Source organism: Physeter macrocephalus, chromosome 10 (assembly GCF_002837175.3).
Source record: "Physeter macrocephalus isolate SW-GA chromosome 10, ASM283717v5, whole genome shotgun sequence".
Lineage (NCBI taxonomy): Eukaryota > Metazoa > Chordata > Mammalia > Artiodactyla > Physeteridae > Physeter > Physeter macrocephalus.
In genome coordinates, this window is record NC_041223.1 from 81,539,353 (window position 1) to 81,558,755 (window position 19,403).

General features: G+C 44.8%; 2 protein-coding genes across 10 annotated transcripts in view; one reads left to right on the forward strand and one right to left on the reverse strand.

The window, feature by feature from the left end:
* The window catches only part of SMAP1 (small ArfGAP 1), a 153,634-nt gene extending 137,128 nt beyond the window's left edge, over positions 1–16,506 (forward strand). For all 8 annotated transcript variants that reach the window (XM_055087646.1, XM_024132949.3, XM_055087649.1 and 5 more), the window contains 4 exons: positions 6,150–6,277; positions 11,992–12,163; positions 13,069–13,376; positions 15,514–16,506. In XM_055087646.1, coding sequence (XP_054943621.1) covers positions 6,150–6,277; positions 11,992–12,163; positions 13,069–13,376; positions 15,514–15,657 — 752 coding nt within the window. In that variant the 3' untranslated portion in view covers positions 15,658–16,506. The remainder of the gene's footprint in view (positions 1–6,149; positions 6,278–11,991; positions 12,164–13,068; positions 13,377–15,513) is intronic.
* Positions 16,507–16,656: 150 nt separating this feature from the next.
* The window catches only part of B3GAT2 (beta-1,3-glucuronyltransferase 2), a 76,809-nt gene continuing 74,062 nt past the window's right edge, over positions 16,657–19,403 (reverse strand). The window contains exons 3-4 of one of the 2 annotated variants that reach the window (XM_024132950.2): positions 17,104–17,252; positions 16,657–17,023 (exon numbers count right to left, since the gene is read on the reverse strand). In XM_024132950.2, the coding sequence (XP_023988718.1) occupies positions 16,937–17,023; positions 17,104–17,252 (236 nt within the window). In that variant the 3' untranslated portion in view covers positions 16,657–16,936. Of the gene's footprint in view, positions 17,253–19,403 lie in introns of both variants that reach the window. The other variant, XM_055087650.1, reaches the window with a different exon arrangement.

Consider the following 19,403-nt stretch of genomic DNA (forward strand, 5'->3'; position numbering starts at 1 on the left):
GGATGAATTCAATTAATATTTACTGAGCACCAGCCAGGTTCATGGGACTCTGGTAAATACGAGAGAACACAGCTCCGTTTGTGTCTAGTAGTACAAGTGGGGATGCGTCCACGTGCAGTCGGGAAATGAGAAGACAGAGGACTGTTGCTCGGGGAAGAGTGGGATTGTGGAAGAGAGATGGTTATGAAAATTCAGCGTGAAACCTGGCATAATGCCCAAACTCACCATTTACGTTTTATTTCCCTCCACTCAGAGGTTACTTTTCTTGCTGCTGCTAGGCAGAGGAGGGGCAGATGTACTTTTCATGCTGTGCAAACTGACGTCAGGCAAAATCTCATGCGTCCTGGGGGTCATCTTCAGCGGGAGCGGGAGCCGGGAAGGGCGAGCGGGCCCCAGATACACGAGCTCCTTGTGCCTCCCCTTTGTAGAGCATCTTGTGATTTAAAGCCCGTCTGCTTCTTGTGGAGCAGACAGCTTCGGACGACCGACGAGTCATGAGCTGTCGCGTGTGTGTGTGTGTGTGTGTGTGGTATGTGTGTGTGTGTGGTGGTGTGTTGTGTGTGGTATGTGTGGTGTGTGTGTGTGGTGTGTGTGTGTGGTGTGTGTGGTATGTGTGGTGTGTGTGTGTGGCTGTGGCTGCAGCGATGCTCCCAGCTGTGGACAGAGTGATGCTGGAGGACAGGGTTCTGATAGAGAGAGAGAACTGCAGCTTCACCGCCATGGTGGCCTGGAGTAGGGATTCCAGCTGGGATGCAGTCGCGGTACCGAGGTGGCCGGTCGTGTGGCGCTGAGGCTGTGAGACAAGGCAGGGGGACGGCGGGGGTACCGGCAGCAGTGGTTGCAGGGTCTTCCAGGAGAACGTGGACTCAGAGGGGGAGGTTTCCAGGGAGGAAGAGTCAGCGAGGGCCAGATGTGGGGGAGTGGAGAGGGCAGAGACGAAGAGGGTTTGTAACCAGACCACAGGTTCTTTTCAGAATCAGTGTCATTATTTCCCTTCTTCTCCCAACAGAAGCAGGATCACCCCCGACTGTTGTTTTTCCCCACGGCTCTGCTGTCCCCAAGAAACCCTCTGGTGATCTGTGTTTGGAAACATTTCAATTCACCAGTATTTGTGGAGCGTTTGCTCTGTGCCAGCGCTGATTGAGGAGACAGCTGCGCCCTCTTTCTGACAGAGGATGGGGGGACAGGGCCTAGGCAGTCAGTGTGGTGCAAGTGTGAGCCTGTGGGGCGTGCCCGTCACTCAGTGTGTTCACACGCCGACAAAAACCAAAAATGACATTACTGATAGTAAGGCACCTGGGAAGGCTGCCGCCTTGCAGCCCCTGGATTTGGGGGGGAGGAATTGGGAGGCTGCCTGGCCCAGGGGCCGAGGGGGCGGGGCCGCAGGGGAGGGGGCGGGGCCTCGTGCACTCAGCAGGGAGCTGGGGCCCAGGACAGCTGCCCGGCTGGGTGGTGCGGCCAGCCCCACCCTCTGTGCCCTCTTCTCAAGAGGCGGGGCAGCTGCCCCAGCAACTGTTTTAACCTTGGACGGGGTAGGGGCACTGCTTCTGTTTGGGGGAACCAGGAAAGGCTGCTCAGAATGGTTATAGCAGTTGAGTTTTCCAGCTGTACCACCAGACTTCTGTTGAAATCCTAGTCTTACTGTGTCAAAATCTCTGGAGGTGATGAGGGCGTTAAACTGAGACACTTATATAGAGCTTGATCAGAGTACCTGGCAACAGAACTTAAAAATGTTAGTATTAATAGTGGGTTATTAAAAATCCAAACTGTTCTATTCTTATTTCCTTTTAGTTTATACATGGTATCGTTCAAAGGCATTTGGAATGGGCCAAGAAGAAGACACTAAGTATTGTTTTAAGTACTTTGTTTACTTTTACTCATTTGGATTTTTGCTGTCAGGTGAGTTCTGGTACAGCCACGATTAATAGAATCGACAGCTGCATGGAAGGTTTCTAGATGATAGAAATGGTCTTCATGACGTGATATTTGAAATGCTATCTTCTTTCTAAGCATCTACCAGTGTCATGATGTGAAGTAGGCCAGTAACTGTGCGCTGGGCAGGCCTTCTGTTCGTGTGAGATGTAGCACTGATTTTTAACAACTTTCTTTCTTTGGCTCAAAACGTTTAAGCTTTTCTTGTGAATTTCTGGTATGTGTGCAGTATAAAACAGTCATCTACCAACTCGGTTTTCAGATCAAACATTAGTCTGAAATCTTAAGGTAACGTAGAAAGAAAATAGTTGCCCACAAGCAGCTAATTGTAGGCTTGATGCCTTGCCTTTAAAATTGAAATTCCTTCCCTGTTTTACTGCATTGTCCTAATTTCTTGTTTGCTCATTTCCTCTTCGAGGGGTCCTTTGTGCTTCATTATCATTCTTTCTGGTGTTGTTCCAGCTAAGTTTCTGCCATTTGCCTCAGGCTGTTCTTGTACTCTGGCGCTCCCATTCTGTTTGTTGTCCACCCGGCTACTGTTTCTGCATGTTGATGAGGGGGGCTGCTCCCCCCCTCCTTCCTCCCCCCCCCGCCCTGCAGCCGGGCGGCGCCCGTGCGCACTGGGAGGTGCTGTGCGTGCGGGTCCTGATGCGCTGTCTGCACGGACGGCCGCTCCTGCCCAGGAGGTGCTGCGTGGCCTGGCCCTGGGCTCCCCAGCCCCTGGAAGGGGAGGTTTCCATTGGTCTGGGTGTGTGTGCACATGTGCCCACGTGTCTGTACACTCAAAATGTAGCCCATGTGGATTTAATTATTTTTCTTACATTTTAGTGCTAATGTAAACATTTACACTGTTTAAACCATTTAATTTGAATAAGACTTACTCTTTCTAAATTTTTAAATGTTTATCTGAAAAACTGCTTTTAACATCTTGGTATCCTATGACTTTTGTGGTCTCTGAGCTTCTGTTTGATCGGTGAGCACTGTGCCGCTGGTGAACCCTTGATGGAGAGGCCGCGTTGAGCTGCAGTGGTTGTGACGGGGCTGCCCGTGTCCCTCCCGCCCGCGGCCCAGGTGCCCCTCTGTGGCTGCACCGGCCGGGCCCCTCACTGTATCCTGAGGAGATGCTGGGCCTGGCAGGAGGATGGGGGCGGGGTGTGTGTGTGTGGAGACAGGCTGGTGCGGAGTGGGTTCTGAACTGTTGACGCCACTGCCTCTCTAACTTTGTACTAATAATTATTAACTATGTAAGGGTTGGTTTTTAATGTTCAGACTTTTAAGCGGTTTCTTTATCTACAGCTGTAACTACATGACTTTTGTGCAATGTGGCTTAAAGAAAAGAGCATGCACTAGTCCAGGGCTCAGAAGACTTCGTTCTAGTACAAGTTTTGCTGCTTCACTAGGGAAGCGACATTGAGTCTTTAATCTCTCTGTGCCCTGGTTTCTGTAACTGGGGGTGATGGAAGGAGATGCCTTCTCATCCTCCATGGAGACAGAAATGATAACATGGAAACGTTCTTTGAAAAAGTCCAGGAAGCAGCTGATGTTTATAGTGATGGTAATGATTACTAGCCTTCCCCTGTCCTTTTTAAATACTGAAAATAAAAAACACGAGTTTTGAAACGAATTGAAACAGTCCTTGGTAGAGAATGTGTTTTAGCACGCCAAATGTAGTAAGTCAAATGAGCAGACATTGAAATCCAGTGGGAAAACTCGTGGGGAATTTGTGTACTGATTTTGCAAGGGCGAGACGTTTTCATGTAAGTTAAGGATTTGTTTTTCGACAATTCTGTGAATGCTTAGCTTTTTTAGTAACAAGGAGAATTGATGGGAGTTTCAATCCGTCATATTAGGGGATCGTGTGGGGAGAAGACTGGGGAACTTTGAACAGACTTAAAATTTCTGAAACATGTTCAGTTTATAAAGTAATACAAATACATTATTTGCCAGTAGTCGATGAGCCTCTTGGTTCTCACACAGTGCATCCTGAGCTCACTGAAGTTGTATAAGCCAATTGACATGTCCTGGGGCAAAAAACAGATCGATACCTTTTCCCCCAATTCACCAAAAATAATAATAGTGGTAATAATAATAAGTTAATGATAGCATTTTCTCATGTTTAAGGGTTTTTTTAAATATAAATTTATCCTAATTGTTAGTGTTTGCTATTACTTGAAACAGCAAAAAGTTTTAACTGAAAAACTGGAAATAGTTACTTATGCTCATTTTTACTTTTGTACCTCTTGGTTGTGGTTTATTTTGGAGGACATGTGCTTCTGTTTGTGAGTTTAAGTTGCATGAAATACAGTCATATTTTCTGCTAATAAAGTGCTTCCATGTTCATGTGATAGAATGAACATGTCTGTTTGATGAGGTTGTTCTCCTGTCCTCAGCTCTGCAGCTTAGGGGTTCAAGCACCACTGACTCACATGGCAGTGTTATTTGAGTTTCTTTACTGAGTTGTGGATGGCACAGAGATGTTCCTTTAGTTGTGTTTTTAATCTAGAATACCCTGTCCTTCTAAAATATTTTATTTCTGGTTCATATTACCTGATGTACTACACATCAGGTAAATGGAATGTGGAATGGGCTGGAAAACATAAAATAGCACCTGAAAGAAGTCTAACTTCAGAATGAATGTTGCCACTTTGAATGAGTTAGAAATGGAAAAAAATTACTTTCATGTATGAGTCATATTTGAATTCTTTTATGTCATGGTTGTGTGTTAGCTTAAAATGCTGTATATTATAAATTAGTAATAATCTATGCATTGTTTTATTGCTTCACCTTTAAATTGTCCGTAGTGCTTATAGAGATATAACATGTGTAACGCATAAACGTATGTACTGAGTATATTTTTTTTATGGCTCTGATAATGTGATGTCATGGAAAATTATTGAAAAATATTTGCAATCGGTTTCTTCCAAACTAACCTTTCATGGGTTTCACACACACTTTTATAAATTAAGTAGTAAGGAATATTTTACTGTGACCATTTATTCATTGCAATTAATGATAATTTGTTTCACTGAAGCTTAAACAGGGAAATAAAAGATACTAATTTCTATAGTTAAACCTCAAAAAAGAGAAGAAATCTGTGAGTTTCTGTGGGTTGTGATAGAAATACCTAGTACGTGGTAGATCTTCTGTTAGATCTGTCCAGTATCCAAGGATCTACTCTGTGCAAGATGTCCATCCCCCTCCTTGTCGAAGACGTCTTAGAAGATGCCTCATTTGCCTTTGAGGAGTGTATGGTTCATCAGAGGGATCAAGTGAGGCTGTAAGCTGTAAAGTGGGAGCTCGATTAGGATGTAAGTCCTCGGAGATTGGAGTTGTGATGTTCTGAACTGTTCCTTGGGTCGTGACCATGGAAAACTGAGCTGTGTGAGCTGTCCTGCTCCCTGAAACCCCGTGCTTGCAAGCTCTCTTCACCGCCCCGCACCCGGCCCCCCACCCGACACTTGTGAGTTTTGGACTGACGTCAGTGGGAGATGAGAACTCTGAGGGTGAGCCGGAGGCTGACCTGGGGTGTCGGCGCCGCCCGGCGGCTCGGTGCACCCAACGCTGAAGGTGGCCGCACTTGAATACAGAAAGGGCCTATTTCAGTGTTTTGTGGATACTTCCTACGGAATCAGTATATAGTGTATGTTTGTTTTCTTTCTGTCCAGTTTTTTTCCTTATGTAACTTTAAAATTTAACATTCCAGACATTTTAAGTCATTAAAATTTCTTTCCAAGGTAGGTAAACGTGATATGAAGTAATATTGGAAACACTCACACACACGTGCATATTTATGGAGAGGCAGCCTTTGTAGGAACACGGTATCATGTCCCAGCGTAGCCAGTGACCGCAAAAGTACTGCCAGTCTCATAAGGTTATGGGATTAAATGAGTTAATAATATATGTAGAGTACTCAGAACAGTACCTTACATGTAAGGAAGCATCAGGACACAGAATAATGTCAATAGTGTAATACCGTTTGTTAAAAAGGGGGTTGCATATATACTTAGAAACCGGTGGGTAAAGCATATTTCTTCACGAACAAACAAAACTGGGAATGGTTTCTTTGGGAGAGAGGAGAGAGCCTGGGGTAGAAGGAGGGCATACATTTTGTTGTTAACTTTTTGAACTTTTAACCATATATTTTTAGAATAAAGCCGTGTTTCAAGTAATTTAAGAGATTCTAGAATTTTTAAGACAAGAATCTACGTTCTTTTCAGACGGCCCTGCCGAGGTGCCAGTGACTAATGGGAACACAGCCACGGGACAGGCCTTGAACGATGATCTGGACATCTTTGGACCGATGATTTCTAATCCCTTACCCGCGACTGTCCTGCCGCCAGCTCAGGTATGTGTTAAGAGTATGGTTTTACACTGTGTATTTTCTTTTTGGAAAGTTTCAATTTTGAATTGTTTCTAACTTGAAAGCCTCTAGATCGTTAGGCCAGGAGTTGGCAAACTAAGCCTGCAGCTTGTTTTTGCAAATAAAGTGTGATTGGAGACGGCCACTCCGTTTACTTACATGCTGTCTGTGGCCGCTTTCACACTGCAAAAGCAAGTTGAGTAGTTGCAGCAGATATTCTATGACCCACAAAGCCTAAGTAAGAGTCACTGTCTAAAGTTTGCTAACTCTTGCTCTAGGCAAACGGTGTTTAGAATGAGTAAGTGGGAAAACTCGGACTGTTTCAGCCTTGCCTGCCATCCACAAGGTTACTTACTTCAGAGGTTTTTGAACTGATTGGTGTGTGAACATGGACTAGAAGCCCGTTGTTCTTTTCTTGTGCTCTGTCGAGCCAGCCCAGGACAGTGTTTCCTTCCAGGTGCAGGAGAGCCGAGAACAAGAAATTCTAGCAAACTCAGTACGCATATGCCTTTTTATGAAGACACATTATTTCTTAGCCTTAAAACCTGCCTTTTTTTGTTTTAATGATTTAAAAAAAATTATTTAGAACGTAATATTAACGATAAAGATTTTTAAAAAGTATCAGTGGTAAAGAAATTTTGACTTGCCTTCTTAACATTACATGGAATTTCTTTTTTTTTTTTCTTTTTTGCCTTGATTCTTTTTCTTAAAAATTGAAGTCCAGTTGATTTACAATGCTGTGTTAGGTTCAGGTGTACAGCAAAGTGATTCAGTTATACATATATGTTCTTTTTCAGATTCGTTTCCCTTATAGGTTATTACAAAATATTGAGTATAGTTCCCTGTGCTATATAGTAGGTCCTTGTTGGTTAACTATTTTATATATAGTAGTGTGTATATGTTAACCCCAAACTCCTAATTTATCCTTCCCCCCCTTCCCCTTTGGTAACCCTAACTTTGTTTTCTATGTCTGTGAGTCTATTTCTGTTTTGTAAGTAAGTTCGTTTGCGTCGTATTTGATTGATTGATTGATTGATTGATTGATTGCCACACCACGCAGCATGTGTGGGACCTCACAGGGGTCGAACCCGCACCCCCCCCTGCAGTGGGAGCGAGGTCTCTTAACCACTGGACCACCAGGGAAGTCCCTGTGTTGTATTTTAGATTCCACATACAAGTGATATCATATCATATTTGTCTTTCTCTGACTTACTTCACTCAGTATGTAATCCCTAGGTCCATCCATGTTGCTGCAAATGGCATTGTTTGATTCTTTTTATGGCTGAGTAATATTCCATTGTATATATGTACCACATCTTCTTTATTCATTCCTCTGTTGATGAACGTTTAGGTTGCTTCCATGTCCTGGCTGTTGTAAACAGTGCTGCTATGAACATTGGGGTGCATGTGTCTTTTTGAATTACGGTTTTCTCAGGGTATATGCCCAGTAGAGGGATTGCTGGGTCATATGGTAGTTCTATTTTTAGTTTTTTAGGGAACCTCCATACTGTTCTCCATAGTGGCTGCACCAATTTACATTCCCACCAGCAGTGCAAGAGGGTTCCCTTTTCTCTACACCCTCTCCAGCATTTATTGTTTGTAGATTTTTATGATGATGGGCCATTTTGACCAGTGTGAGGTGGTACCTCATTGTAGTTTTGATTTGCATTTCTCTAATAATTAGAGATGTTGAGCATCTTTTCATGTGCTTTTTAGCCATCTGTATGTCTTTGGAGAAATGTCCATTTAGATCTGCCCATTTTTGGATTGGGTTGTTTGTTTTTTTGATATTGAGCTGCATGAGCTGTTTGTATATTTTGGAGATTAATCCCTTGTCAGTCACATCTTTTTGTTAAATATTTCAAATATTTTTTCAGCTTTATTGAGGTATAGTTGAAAAATAAAATTGTTTAAAATATATTAACGTAATGTGTTGATATATGTATTCGTTGTGAAAAGATTCCTACCACCAAGTTAATTAGCACATTTATCATCTCACAAATTTACGTTTTTGTGTGTGAGAATGCTTAAAATCTACTCTCATTGAATTGCATTTATACAATACAGTATAATCAACTATAGCTACCATGTTATGCATTAGATCCTCAGATCTTACATCTTATAACTGAAAATGTGTACCTGCCTCCCAGCCCTTGGCAAACACCATTCTGCTCTGTTTCTATGGGTGTGCCTTTTTTTTTTTTTTTTTTAAGATTTCACATATAAGTGATACTGTGCAGTATTTGTCTTTAAGGTGAGATATTAATAGATAACTTTCAGGGACATAGGTTACTCTTAAGCATACAACTTAAGATTCTGTTTAAAATTTACAAATAAGCAGCTAGTTTGTTGTAGTGAAGTATAATTTTTGAGGTAAAATATTTCTCTTTCTCTAGAAAACCTGAGCCAGATGGGAATTGTTTGGATGGAAAGTTTTAACAAGAGAGAACCAATGTCTTACTAAGAAGACGAATTACATATATTTTTATTATATATATTTATTGTCATTATGATAGTCATTGTATAATTAACACTGGAATTGAGCAGATAGATTTCTGAGGAATCATTAGTTTAAGTGGAGCTTTATCAAAAGTATCTGCAGCATTACTGTTTATTTTCAGAAAAGATAGCTTTATTTTATGGCTTTGCCTCTTCTCCTCCTTCCCCCAACACGTAAAAAGAGAACTAAGTGTTACTAGTATTGTTTCAGTTAACATTAATTACCTTGTGAATGTGTGCAGGCGTGGGTATGCGTGTGGTAGTAAAAGAAAAAGTCTAATGCTAACATTTTGGGTGTGGAAAGAAGTATTTGGGATACTTGACAGTCCGAGCATGAAAAGCAGCTTCTTTTGGTCTAGCGTTCTAGCGGCGCCGTTTGGCCGGCCCGCCTTCCTTAGACTCCGCCGCGGGATGGGAGCCGCTCTGCAGCTGCTTGCGCGTTAGACCCCACGGCCAGCGAGCCGAGGCCCGGTGAGTTCTGTGCAGTCAGAGCAGCGAGCGGGACAGTGCGGACCTCAGCCCCCCTCTGTGCGTGTGCAGCTCCTCCTCGCGCCCCCGGGGCTGCCCTGGCCTTCGCACTGGGCGTCTAACCGAGAGGAAACAGGGTGGCTCTTCAGAATCACACCTCATTCTTTTTCTGGAATGTTTCTGGACCAAAATTGTGTCAGTTTTATGGCGCCGTCTAAGATAATTTGGTGAACAGAGTTATCCTCCCTCCAAGCTACATGTAAAGACTGTAATCCAGACATGTTGTCAAAATAATGTCTTTGAAAATTGGGGGAAGGAGAGAGAAGGTGGGTTAAAGCACACATTTTACACACACACACTGTACCTAGTTTACTAATTTGGTGGCTTTTTATGTTGTGAAATTGCATTGGACCCCACTAGGAATTACTCTGAACCCTGCTTCTTTCAGTCCTGATTTTCTGAGTGTGGTGCAAATTCTGGTTGAAGATTTCCCCTCACGTGAATATGAGCTGGATTGATGTGACCGTCTGCTTTCCTGTCTGGCTGTGCAGTCTTCCCTGAGGCGCTGGGAATGCTCAGCTGACCCGAGAGGATGCATGTACTGGGGCTTGAGGGGCGTCGTTCCAGTGTCCCTCAAGGTGACACGCAGAAGCCCTCCCTTTCCCGTTCTGTCCATAATATCCACATCCCCACAGCATCTAGACTGACACAGGTGCTGTGGCCTGTCCTCGGTTTGGCCCCGGATCCCAGACGGCCAGAGAGCCTTTGGCTGGGGATCCTGCGGCCTCCGGAAAGTGCGCACGTACTGGCAGCAGCGGTTCTCCTTTTACCTTGGAGTGGTCCTGCCGGCACGTGGGGCGCCCCCATCACCCCGCCCCGTAAATGGCCGTTCGAGCACCTGCTAGCCAGGCTGCCTGGCGTGGCTGTGCTTAGACTGTGTCCCTGTGGAGGCAGGCGTTCATCAGAAGAAACACACGCGTCTGGAGCACGGGGCTGCTCTAGCCTGAGCTGGAATAATAGGAGCTTTCCCAAGCACTTCGGGTTTTCTCACACGTCCGTGTCCTCAGGGAACAGACCCCAGGGTTTTGAGCAGGTTCTTAGATTGAACGGAAACTAAACGTGATGGAGGATCATTTAGTGAGGTGTGGTTGCTTGGTCACCTAGCAGCATTAACAGCCAACACTGCTGTCTGCCGAGCGCGCCTGAGGTCGTCAGGTACGGCTGTAAGGGAGCTCCTCCCAGGCCCAGAGGAGGGGTGGGAAGGTGGGGTGACAGGTCCGAGGGCACTGGGGCGAGCCTGCAGGCTGGCCGCAGGGCCCACGCTCTCGGCCTCTGCCTTCTGCTGCTTCATTGGTACGTCAGGTATATTTGATTCAAGCCCACTGTTGTATTTGAATTCCTTCATGTCCGGTTTCTTACGCATTTCACATCTTTTGCAAAATTATGTGGCTTTTTTTCCTGTCTTAAAATTCTTGCTTAATGTCATAATAGAGTCAAAATATTGTTCTGCTTAAGTTAGCTTGTGAGCATAATGCTTGGATGCTAATTTATTGAAAGGTTTTTTAGCCAAGGCATTAAATTTTTGATTTTTTAAAAATTCAAGCCAAATCATGTACACTATGATTTAACTTCTACTTGCTGCTTACCTCATTCTATAGTTTGAGAAGACTCTTACCCAGTTTTATTTTGTTTTTTTGCGGTACGCGGGCCTCTCACTGTTGTGGCCTCTCCCGTTGCGGAGCGCAGGCTCCGGACGCGCAGGCTCAGCGGCCGTGGCTCACGGGCCCAGCCGCTCCGCGGCATGTGGGATCTTCCCGGACCGGGGCGCGAACCCGCATCCCCTGCATCGGCAGGCGGACTCTCAACCACTGCGCCACCAGGGAAGCCCTTATCCAGTGTTTACTAGTCTTCATAGACTTCTTTGAAACTCTTCATATCTAAGTCAATTCCCTATATGCAAATGTGATTGAATATTTAGTGACCGCAGAGATCATTAAGGTGGGGTGTCAGTTGTGACTGTGTAAAACTATCTGTGTGCAAGATATAGGAGATGAAGTGAATTTTTTTGTTTTGTATTACAACATCCACATGCTTATTTGTATTCGTGTTCTTACCCCTGTCTAAAAGCGGAATGCAAGGTGTTAGGGGAGAGTGCAGGTGGTCGCAGTTTTGCTGGACCTCATATCTGGGTAGACTGGAAGCATTCTAATGTTATGGTTAAAACGGATTAGATTAGGTTCATAAAAATATCATGATGTTGCTTTTGAAAAACAAAACCTTCCCCCCGCCCCCCAAAGAAGACAAAATCAGCCATTGCAGGACCCTCTTGCAGTCTGCTGTAGTTGTAGAAATGTTCTTCATTCCAAGGGATACCAGTTCTTTGCAGCAGTGATTACTGCAGGAGATGTGCGAGCATCTCCCAGGAATGCTGGTCCTCAGGCAGCACCACATGCCTGTCGTTGAAGCCACTGTGGTCAGGATGTGATGGGCAGAACTCAGCATCAGAGAGGTTCTACCTACTCCTTTTACATTAACAGATTCAAAATAGGAAAGGTTCCTCTATCCTGCATGTAGGTTTTGCATGGGCTTGTCAGTGAATCCCTTTAGTGTCACCATGTTACCTTCTACAGTTGTTTAGTTTCTAATTTCATAACTTCATTTGGATTTCAAGGAATGGATGAGCTGTGTTTTATTATGCAGAATTCGACAGCCTGTTTTGGTATCTGTCTCAGGGGACGTCCTCTGTACCAGCAGTTGCCGCTCTGTCTACAGTGACATCTGGGGATCTGGATCTATTCACTGAGCAAGCTACTAAGTCAGAAGAGGTGGCCAAGAAACAGCTCTCCAAAGACTCCATCTTATCTCTGTATGGCACAGGGACCATCCAGCAGCAGAGTGCTCCTGGTAATGCATTTGAAATCTGCTTTCAGTGAATTGCAGTGACATCACTAGAAGTGTATTCTTTGTGCTTATGTAATGTCAATTATATTTCTTCCTTGTCTTTCCTGTGTAATGAGTGCTTTTGTTGTTGCGGTTTACACAACTACAAAACTGAAATGAAAGCAGCATTAGGATTAGAATGCACAAACCTTTATTCATTTAGGATTAACAAGCTGGTCGCATGTCACTTAATGTTTCACAAGCCTTATAGGACAGGGATTATCTTTGAAGAATTATTTAAATTTGATTTGCTTGAAGTTTATAACTCTGTACAGTATGGTGTTCTTTCTGCAAGTAAACAATAAGTCTGAAATACCACATGAAATCAAAAAAAGCTTTGAGGTTTTTTTTTTTTAATATAATCAAAAAGAAATACTAGCACGGTAAAGATTTTTGTTTGCACAGTTTTAATCTGTCATTTCCTCTAAAATAATGGGCTGCATTTCACATAAGAGCTGAAATTATATGACGTCTCAGCTGCTTCCATTAAAACCAGAGACAGTCCACTCTGACTTGTTTACTTGGTAATGAGAGACCCGTGGTGCAAATCAGCAGAAACAGAGTCTCATGGTATATAATTTGGTCTTCACAATGGATATTTTATGTAGCTATTGCACAGGATTTATTTATCCTAGTTAAGTTTGCTCAGGCTCTAACTGATTTGTCTGCTTCCTGGAAGTAACCAGCTCTGAGGGTGTAGGTGTGAGCTGGTCTGAGCAATAGGGGCAGCCAGACCAGAAGTAAAGTCTTTGCCGTGGGTAGTTCAGAAAGATGGCGCTCCTGTTTCTGTGCTGACAGAGGTGAGTGCAGCGGTATGCAGTGACCCTGTTCTCTTCATTTGTTTTCTCTGCTTGGTCCTTCTGCTGCAGGTGTGTTTATGGGACCCACAAATATACCGTTTCCCTCACAAGCACCGGCTGCATTTCAAGGCTTCCCGTCCATGGGCGGGCCTGTGCCTGCAGCTCCTGGCCTTGCGGGAAGCGTGATGGGGCCGAGCGCGGGCGTGATGGTGGGCGTGCCCCTGCCCAACGGCTTCATGGGAAACGCACAGACTGGGGTGATGCCACTTCCGCAGAGTGTGGTCGGCCCCCCAGGAGGGATGGTGGGACACGTGGGTGCAGCCCAGAGTAAGTTTGGCCTGCCGCCAGCTCAGCAGCCCCCATGGAACTTCTCCCAGGTAGGGTCCTTTCTCTCCAACTTCTCCAAAATCAGAGAAACCAGATCTTGTTTTCTAAATGGTTTTATTTGTTTTTAATAAATAAAACAGAAAGAATTGAGTAGGGATAATGTTATAAAAGGTAAAAACTGTCTAATCAAATAGACAAATGAGCTGTCATTGTTCCTATATTTAGGATATTCTGTAGAGAATGTTAAGCATTTTTTCATTTCTGATTATAACACAGCTGTAATGGTGAATGTCCCTCATTTGTTTGTAACAGCTAGAAATTATCTTGGGCATCTTTTGAAATTAGCACCGAGCTTTAAACCCAGCCCCCTGGTGGGTTGTTTGTATAGACCACTTAGACCAACCTATTTTCACTAATAATTCTGGGGGCTCTTGGTAACTTTCACAAATTAGAAAACAATCCAGCCTTATGTTCTCAAAGCAGTTTTTGAGAGATCTAGGCTGTGCGTGGATTTATAAAAAATCTTTTTGTTCAAATACATGTGTAAAGTTGTATTTTCTTCTTACTTATAGTCACATTTATGTTTAAAAAGAATATACACTAGTTCAAGAATTCCCATAAGATATGAACCAGTCCATATTTGTGTCCTACATCCCCTCATATTACAAAATCCTATTTCTGCCTCAGTTAGTTTAGAGCCAGGAGATGACATTTTAGTATTACTTCTTTCAAATCCATTCTGACTTTCCTTTGGCTTCACAGACAGAGGCCTCAGACGTAGGTTTGTGGTCCCACTCTTCTTCCTTGTACACTTCCTTATTTGATGTTCCTCTGGTATTTTGATGCCCTTGACATCTGTTCTCGTCAGCATTCAGGGAATAGTATATAGCAGTTTCTAACCAACATTAGCAAAATCACTGTATATCCCATGAATGTTCCAAGTTATTTTTTTACTATCAATCAATCACTATTTAAAGGAATATCTATATGACATTGGTCTGTGCACTCGGGGAATCTCAAAAATTGTTAAGTGCCAAATGTCAGTAATAGCTTTTGTGCAGCCGGAATGCTGAAGCAGACCCAGCTCAGGTTAGGGTGCCTGCTGAACCAGTAAGGACTTAGCCCACCTTACTCCGGGCACGCCGAAGGGGGTGCTCTTCTCCAGCTCTCTCTTGGTGGGGTCTACTGGCCATGACAGGTACTAAACATCCTTTAGTACCCAGGAAGAAGTGACCTGCCCCTCCAGACACTATGCCTCATCAGTGATGTGGTTAGTATTAGGGTTTTTGAAGAACTAAGATCTGCAAACGGTTGAACTTTATTAATACAATCCAACCCTGAGTGTAGGTTTTGAATCCACTGTACTTAGTGGTAAGTCTCCTTGCCTTTCCTTCACTTACCATCAGTCTTAGAAGTGAGAGCACCACAGGGGAGGGTTAGGAGGCTTATGTACACACGACTCCAGTCTGGAAGAAAAGTACATGTAATCTTACACCTTTTGTCATATAATAGGCGTTTATATGGTTGGCTATAGCAAAAGAAAAATATGTTTTATGACTTTTTAATATTTAGAAAGTATACAGAGCAACTTAAGACTTGAATAAAGGCAGAACAATTGCCAATCATATACAATTCATAATTTTGGAGTAGTTTACTTTCAAACATTTCCTTAGTCCTTAGTAGTTAAACTATAGTTGAAAGTATATCCTATAAAGTATATAGTTGAAAGTATATGCTAGTATAGTTGAAAGTTTGAATAGCAGACTCATGGCACATCCAGATATGAATTCAGAGATTGCTTTGGTACTTTTTCCAGTTGTGGTTAATCTTTGGGGGACAAGAAATTGAGTCCAGAAAATGAATAAATATAAAATGATTTGAGACCACTTTATAGACAGGACTGAAAAGCAGAAGGAAATAGCAACCAAGAAGGGAACACGGTAGCTGTTTGCTTTCTGTGGAGAATGCATCGTGTGGTCGTCTGCTTTTACCCCAGGGCTCGGACAGCCTTTCACATGGATGAAAAATGCTTAGAGTTGCTATTAGGCGTCCGTGTCTCTCCAAGTAAATCAATCAACTTCGAGTAAAGGCCTGCTTCTACTAAAATAGGCTGGCCATTAAAAATGTCTAGCAGTGGCTGAAGAAACCAGGCCTGAAAAGTGACGGATGCCTTTTGTGTGTTCACAGGTGAACCAGCAGATGGCTGGCCTGAGCCTGGGTGGCGCAAGCTCCGCGGCGGGCTTCAGCCAGCCCCCCAGCACCACCGCGGGGGCCGCGGGGTGGTCGGGGGCCTCGTCAGGTCAGACGCTCAGCACGCAGCTGTGGAAGTGACCCTGCAGCACGGCGCACGGCGCTCCCCCCCCCCCCCGACATTCCTGCGGAGATGCAGCCGGGTTCCCCTGTTCATTCGTGTACATAATATTTTTTTCTTTTTTTCCCCATTTGTTCATATTAAGAATTATCTGATTGACCGTGTTGGTCTGTACTGATGGATTAAATTTGCTGTGGTGAAAAGCAGGTTGAGAAACCATTTCATGTCGAGGGCAGCTTTTGCTCACATTTCCCAGGATTTCATAGACACAGTATCTGGGAAGCTGCTCAGTCAACGTGCATAATCAGTTTCCCTCTCGATGAAATTATAGCTCTCATGTTTGTTTGTTTGCATATAAGGGAAGTAGCTATCATGTTTGTTAGTAATACCTCTAACAGTATGAACCCCACCCCCAGATTAGCCAGTAATCCTGTAGGAAGGTACTGTATGATCAAATGTTTAATCATATAAATAGAATGTCATTGTATCACTGAGCACTGTTTTCTAGTGTATCCAGATTCTTTTATGTCATCATTCACGTCACTGTGCTGTTGCTATGATGTGCTTAACCGGGAACGTGGTTAGAGAAAGGAAGATAAGCCTGGATGTTACTACCAAATTAGTTGTTTAACGAATGTTTGAAGAAGTCAGATTTTACCTGCCTCCCTTGTAATTGGGATCTCTTCCTATGTACACATAGTGCTAACAAACACGAGACCTTTCTCCGCACTAGATGCAAACAGGGTAACTAAACAAGCCACTTCAACCCTTGAAGGCGTATCCAGGTTTATGACAGTAATTGTGTTTACATTTTATGGTGCCTAGTACTGACAGATGTCATATCCCTGTATTAAACAGATGAATCCATAGACCTTTTTTTGTGGGTTTTATTTCCTGTGATGTATACTGCCACCAGTCTTTCTTACAAACGTTACTTCACGTTGCAGAGTCACAAATTGGGAATGTGTTGTTGACAGAATACTTGTCATCTGTTTGTTTGTTTTGAAAACCTGTTCAGTTCTACCAATTAAGTATAAGGCCAAATGGGAAAGTATGTAAGAAGATTCTCAGAATGGTACTAGCCTGCGTGCCATTAGCTGTGCTGTACAGAGAGCCTCCGGGTTGGTTGTAAGGGAGCATGCAGAACAAATGGAGACGGGCGGATGTCTCTACCCGCGCTCAGCTTCCGGACACGACCGCCCCGTAGGCAGGTGCCCGTCGGGAGGAGAGCAGAGGAGACGGCCCCCAGGGGCCCGCAGCCCTACCCGCACGCCCGCCAGAGCACCAGCCGCGGCTCCGTCACACCTCGATCGTCACCGAGTCCAGGTGGTACTTGGGCTCGTTGGCTAGGTTCACCTTCTCTGTCCGAGTGTGCCACACGAGGACCTGCGGGGAGGAGACCTGGTGGGTAACCACGCTCTCAAGGGACACACAGCAAGGTCAAGCGGCACGAGCGAAGTGAATACCTTGGTGCAGTTACTTGCTTTCGGTTCCAGTTCTTCGACGGTCGTGATCTGCTTTAGAAAGTCAGATTCCTGCATCCCGGGCTGGGACCCACGACGCTTAAATACAGCTTTGGGGTTGGACAAGATGACTTGAAGGCTTACAGCAAATCCTTTGTGAAAGTTAAAAAAAAAAAAAAAAAAGTCTTTAAAGTAAAATACTGGTGTACTTCTCTTTTTTTCTATATAATCTTGGTCACATCAAAACCCGTTTTTTTCAGTATCTACCGTGGGCCAAGTCTTGGTTCACAGAGTTGAACAGGAGTGTTGCCTGCATCATCACAGTCTCAGAAGGACAGCCCGCCTTTGCAATAGAGCACGTCCGCCGCCCTGATCGAGGCTGCGTGTGGAGGGGTGGCTTCTGGACACTACATAGCCTGTTGATGACAAAGGGTGCACGCCGCAGAGGCCATCACAGCCCCCGCACGTTTGGCCTCTGGGAGTGACTAGAACTCAGTGCACCTGAAACGCACACAGACTCGCCCTGCCTGTCCCCGGGGAGGAGGCCGCCCCGCTTTCCTGCCTGTCCTCTGACATCTCCATGTGTTCCTACCAAAGCCAGCGCTGCTCTGATGGACCCTGAGGTTAGAAGACGGAGGAATACAAGTCCGGTCAGTGAGCTGGGAAATGAATACTCTATAGTCATTTGGTATAAATTTCCAATTTGATTCAATATGAAAAGTGGGGCGTGGGGGGCTGGAAATCAGTGCAGGAGATGATATCAGGCCATTTGGCAAATTTGGTTTTTGTAGTTCATTTTTCAAGGAAACAAATGAGTGTCAATTTCCTTAAATGGTTTAGTGTTACGAAAAATCATTACTCTTTAGTCTGTAGTTTAACAAACTCTGTGTTACAGGCTTAGCCATTAAGCGCTCCACAAGCTGTCTCTGGAAGCAGCTGTCACAGCCGTCCTCATTGTTGTGAAAGTCTGCACCCCGCCCTCTGCTCTTCACGACTCAGCTGACGCTGTAAAGCCAGGCACCCTTCCAGGGTTAGGAGGATCAATCTCCTTCTTAGCAACTTTTTGCCCTTACCTACATTAACTGAGCTGATTCATGCTGCTTTGTGCAAACGCATAGTTAGCAAAGGTAGTATCAAATGATTCCAGTCAGTCGCGGGGGAGCTGTGAGCAGAGCACAGCCAGCATCCCCTTAACCTCTCCAGATGCGGGACTGCAGACCCACGCTCCCGTCCCTGCTGCCCCCAGGGGAGAACGCCCCACGAAGCTGCCTACAGACACAGGTGGGTACCGCGGGTGCTGAGCGAGGCCGAACACGGAGACAGGTGGTGCAGAGCGCTGTCCCGAGGCCTGGCCCGGGATCCCCACCAGTCCTGGCGGGGCAGCGCGTGCCGGCAAATTCGGAGTCAGCACCTCCGTTTTCTCGTGGGTCCCTGCATCGGAGAACCGGCCAAGTCACTCAGCCTCTCTCAATTCTGAAACTCCCCCGTTTCCTCACCTGCAAGCGTGGCGTGACACCCCCTCCCCTCACGTCTGATGTGAAATTAGTGAACAGAAAGACTTCGCTAATGGCAAAGCTCTGTTCAGAGGACCCTAAGATAGACAAATGCCAATACCATTGTAAATACTATCACGGGGGGAGGTGGATTAGCCACGGCTTATGGCTGGAGAACAGTGTTGATGGGAAGAGGCTCAGGAAAGTTCCAGGCCACCTGCGTTTCACCCCACTTGACTAACAAGTCTGAAGCCTTCCTCGGATGTGGCTTCAACAGCCCCGGGCCCCAGCAGGAAGTCAAAGGTTCAAATTAACACAAAAAAAGTGACTTCCACTAGGTCAACTCAGATCTTAGGATGAAAAGATTTCTGGGGTTGTTTTCATGTGCTGTAAGTAAGCGTCATCCTTTTTTTTCCTAGTTCAGAGTCTGCCCTTTTTAACCATACCGAAGCTCCTGGTATATTTCTCACATGGCCTCAGGGTACTGATTTTATTTCCCCATTCTCATTTAAAAAAAACAAAACCAAAAAAACAGGATCCGGTTGTGCAAAGTCCTTGTGAAAATTATATGAAGCCACTTGGATCTGACTTTCTCCGTTTTCCTTCAGACTAACACATTCATCATCGTGACCACTGAAGGATTCAGATTAAGAGTGTCTTCTTGCTTTCTGTAGCTCAGGAATATCCTGCTAGCTCTTAAAGCAGTTATATGGTGAAGTCTACCACATAGACAGGCAGAGCTGACAGCCAGCTGTGAAGCTACACCCTGCTCTGCTGTAAGGCCCTTTCCTGGTCCCACTGGAGAATGGG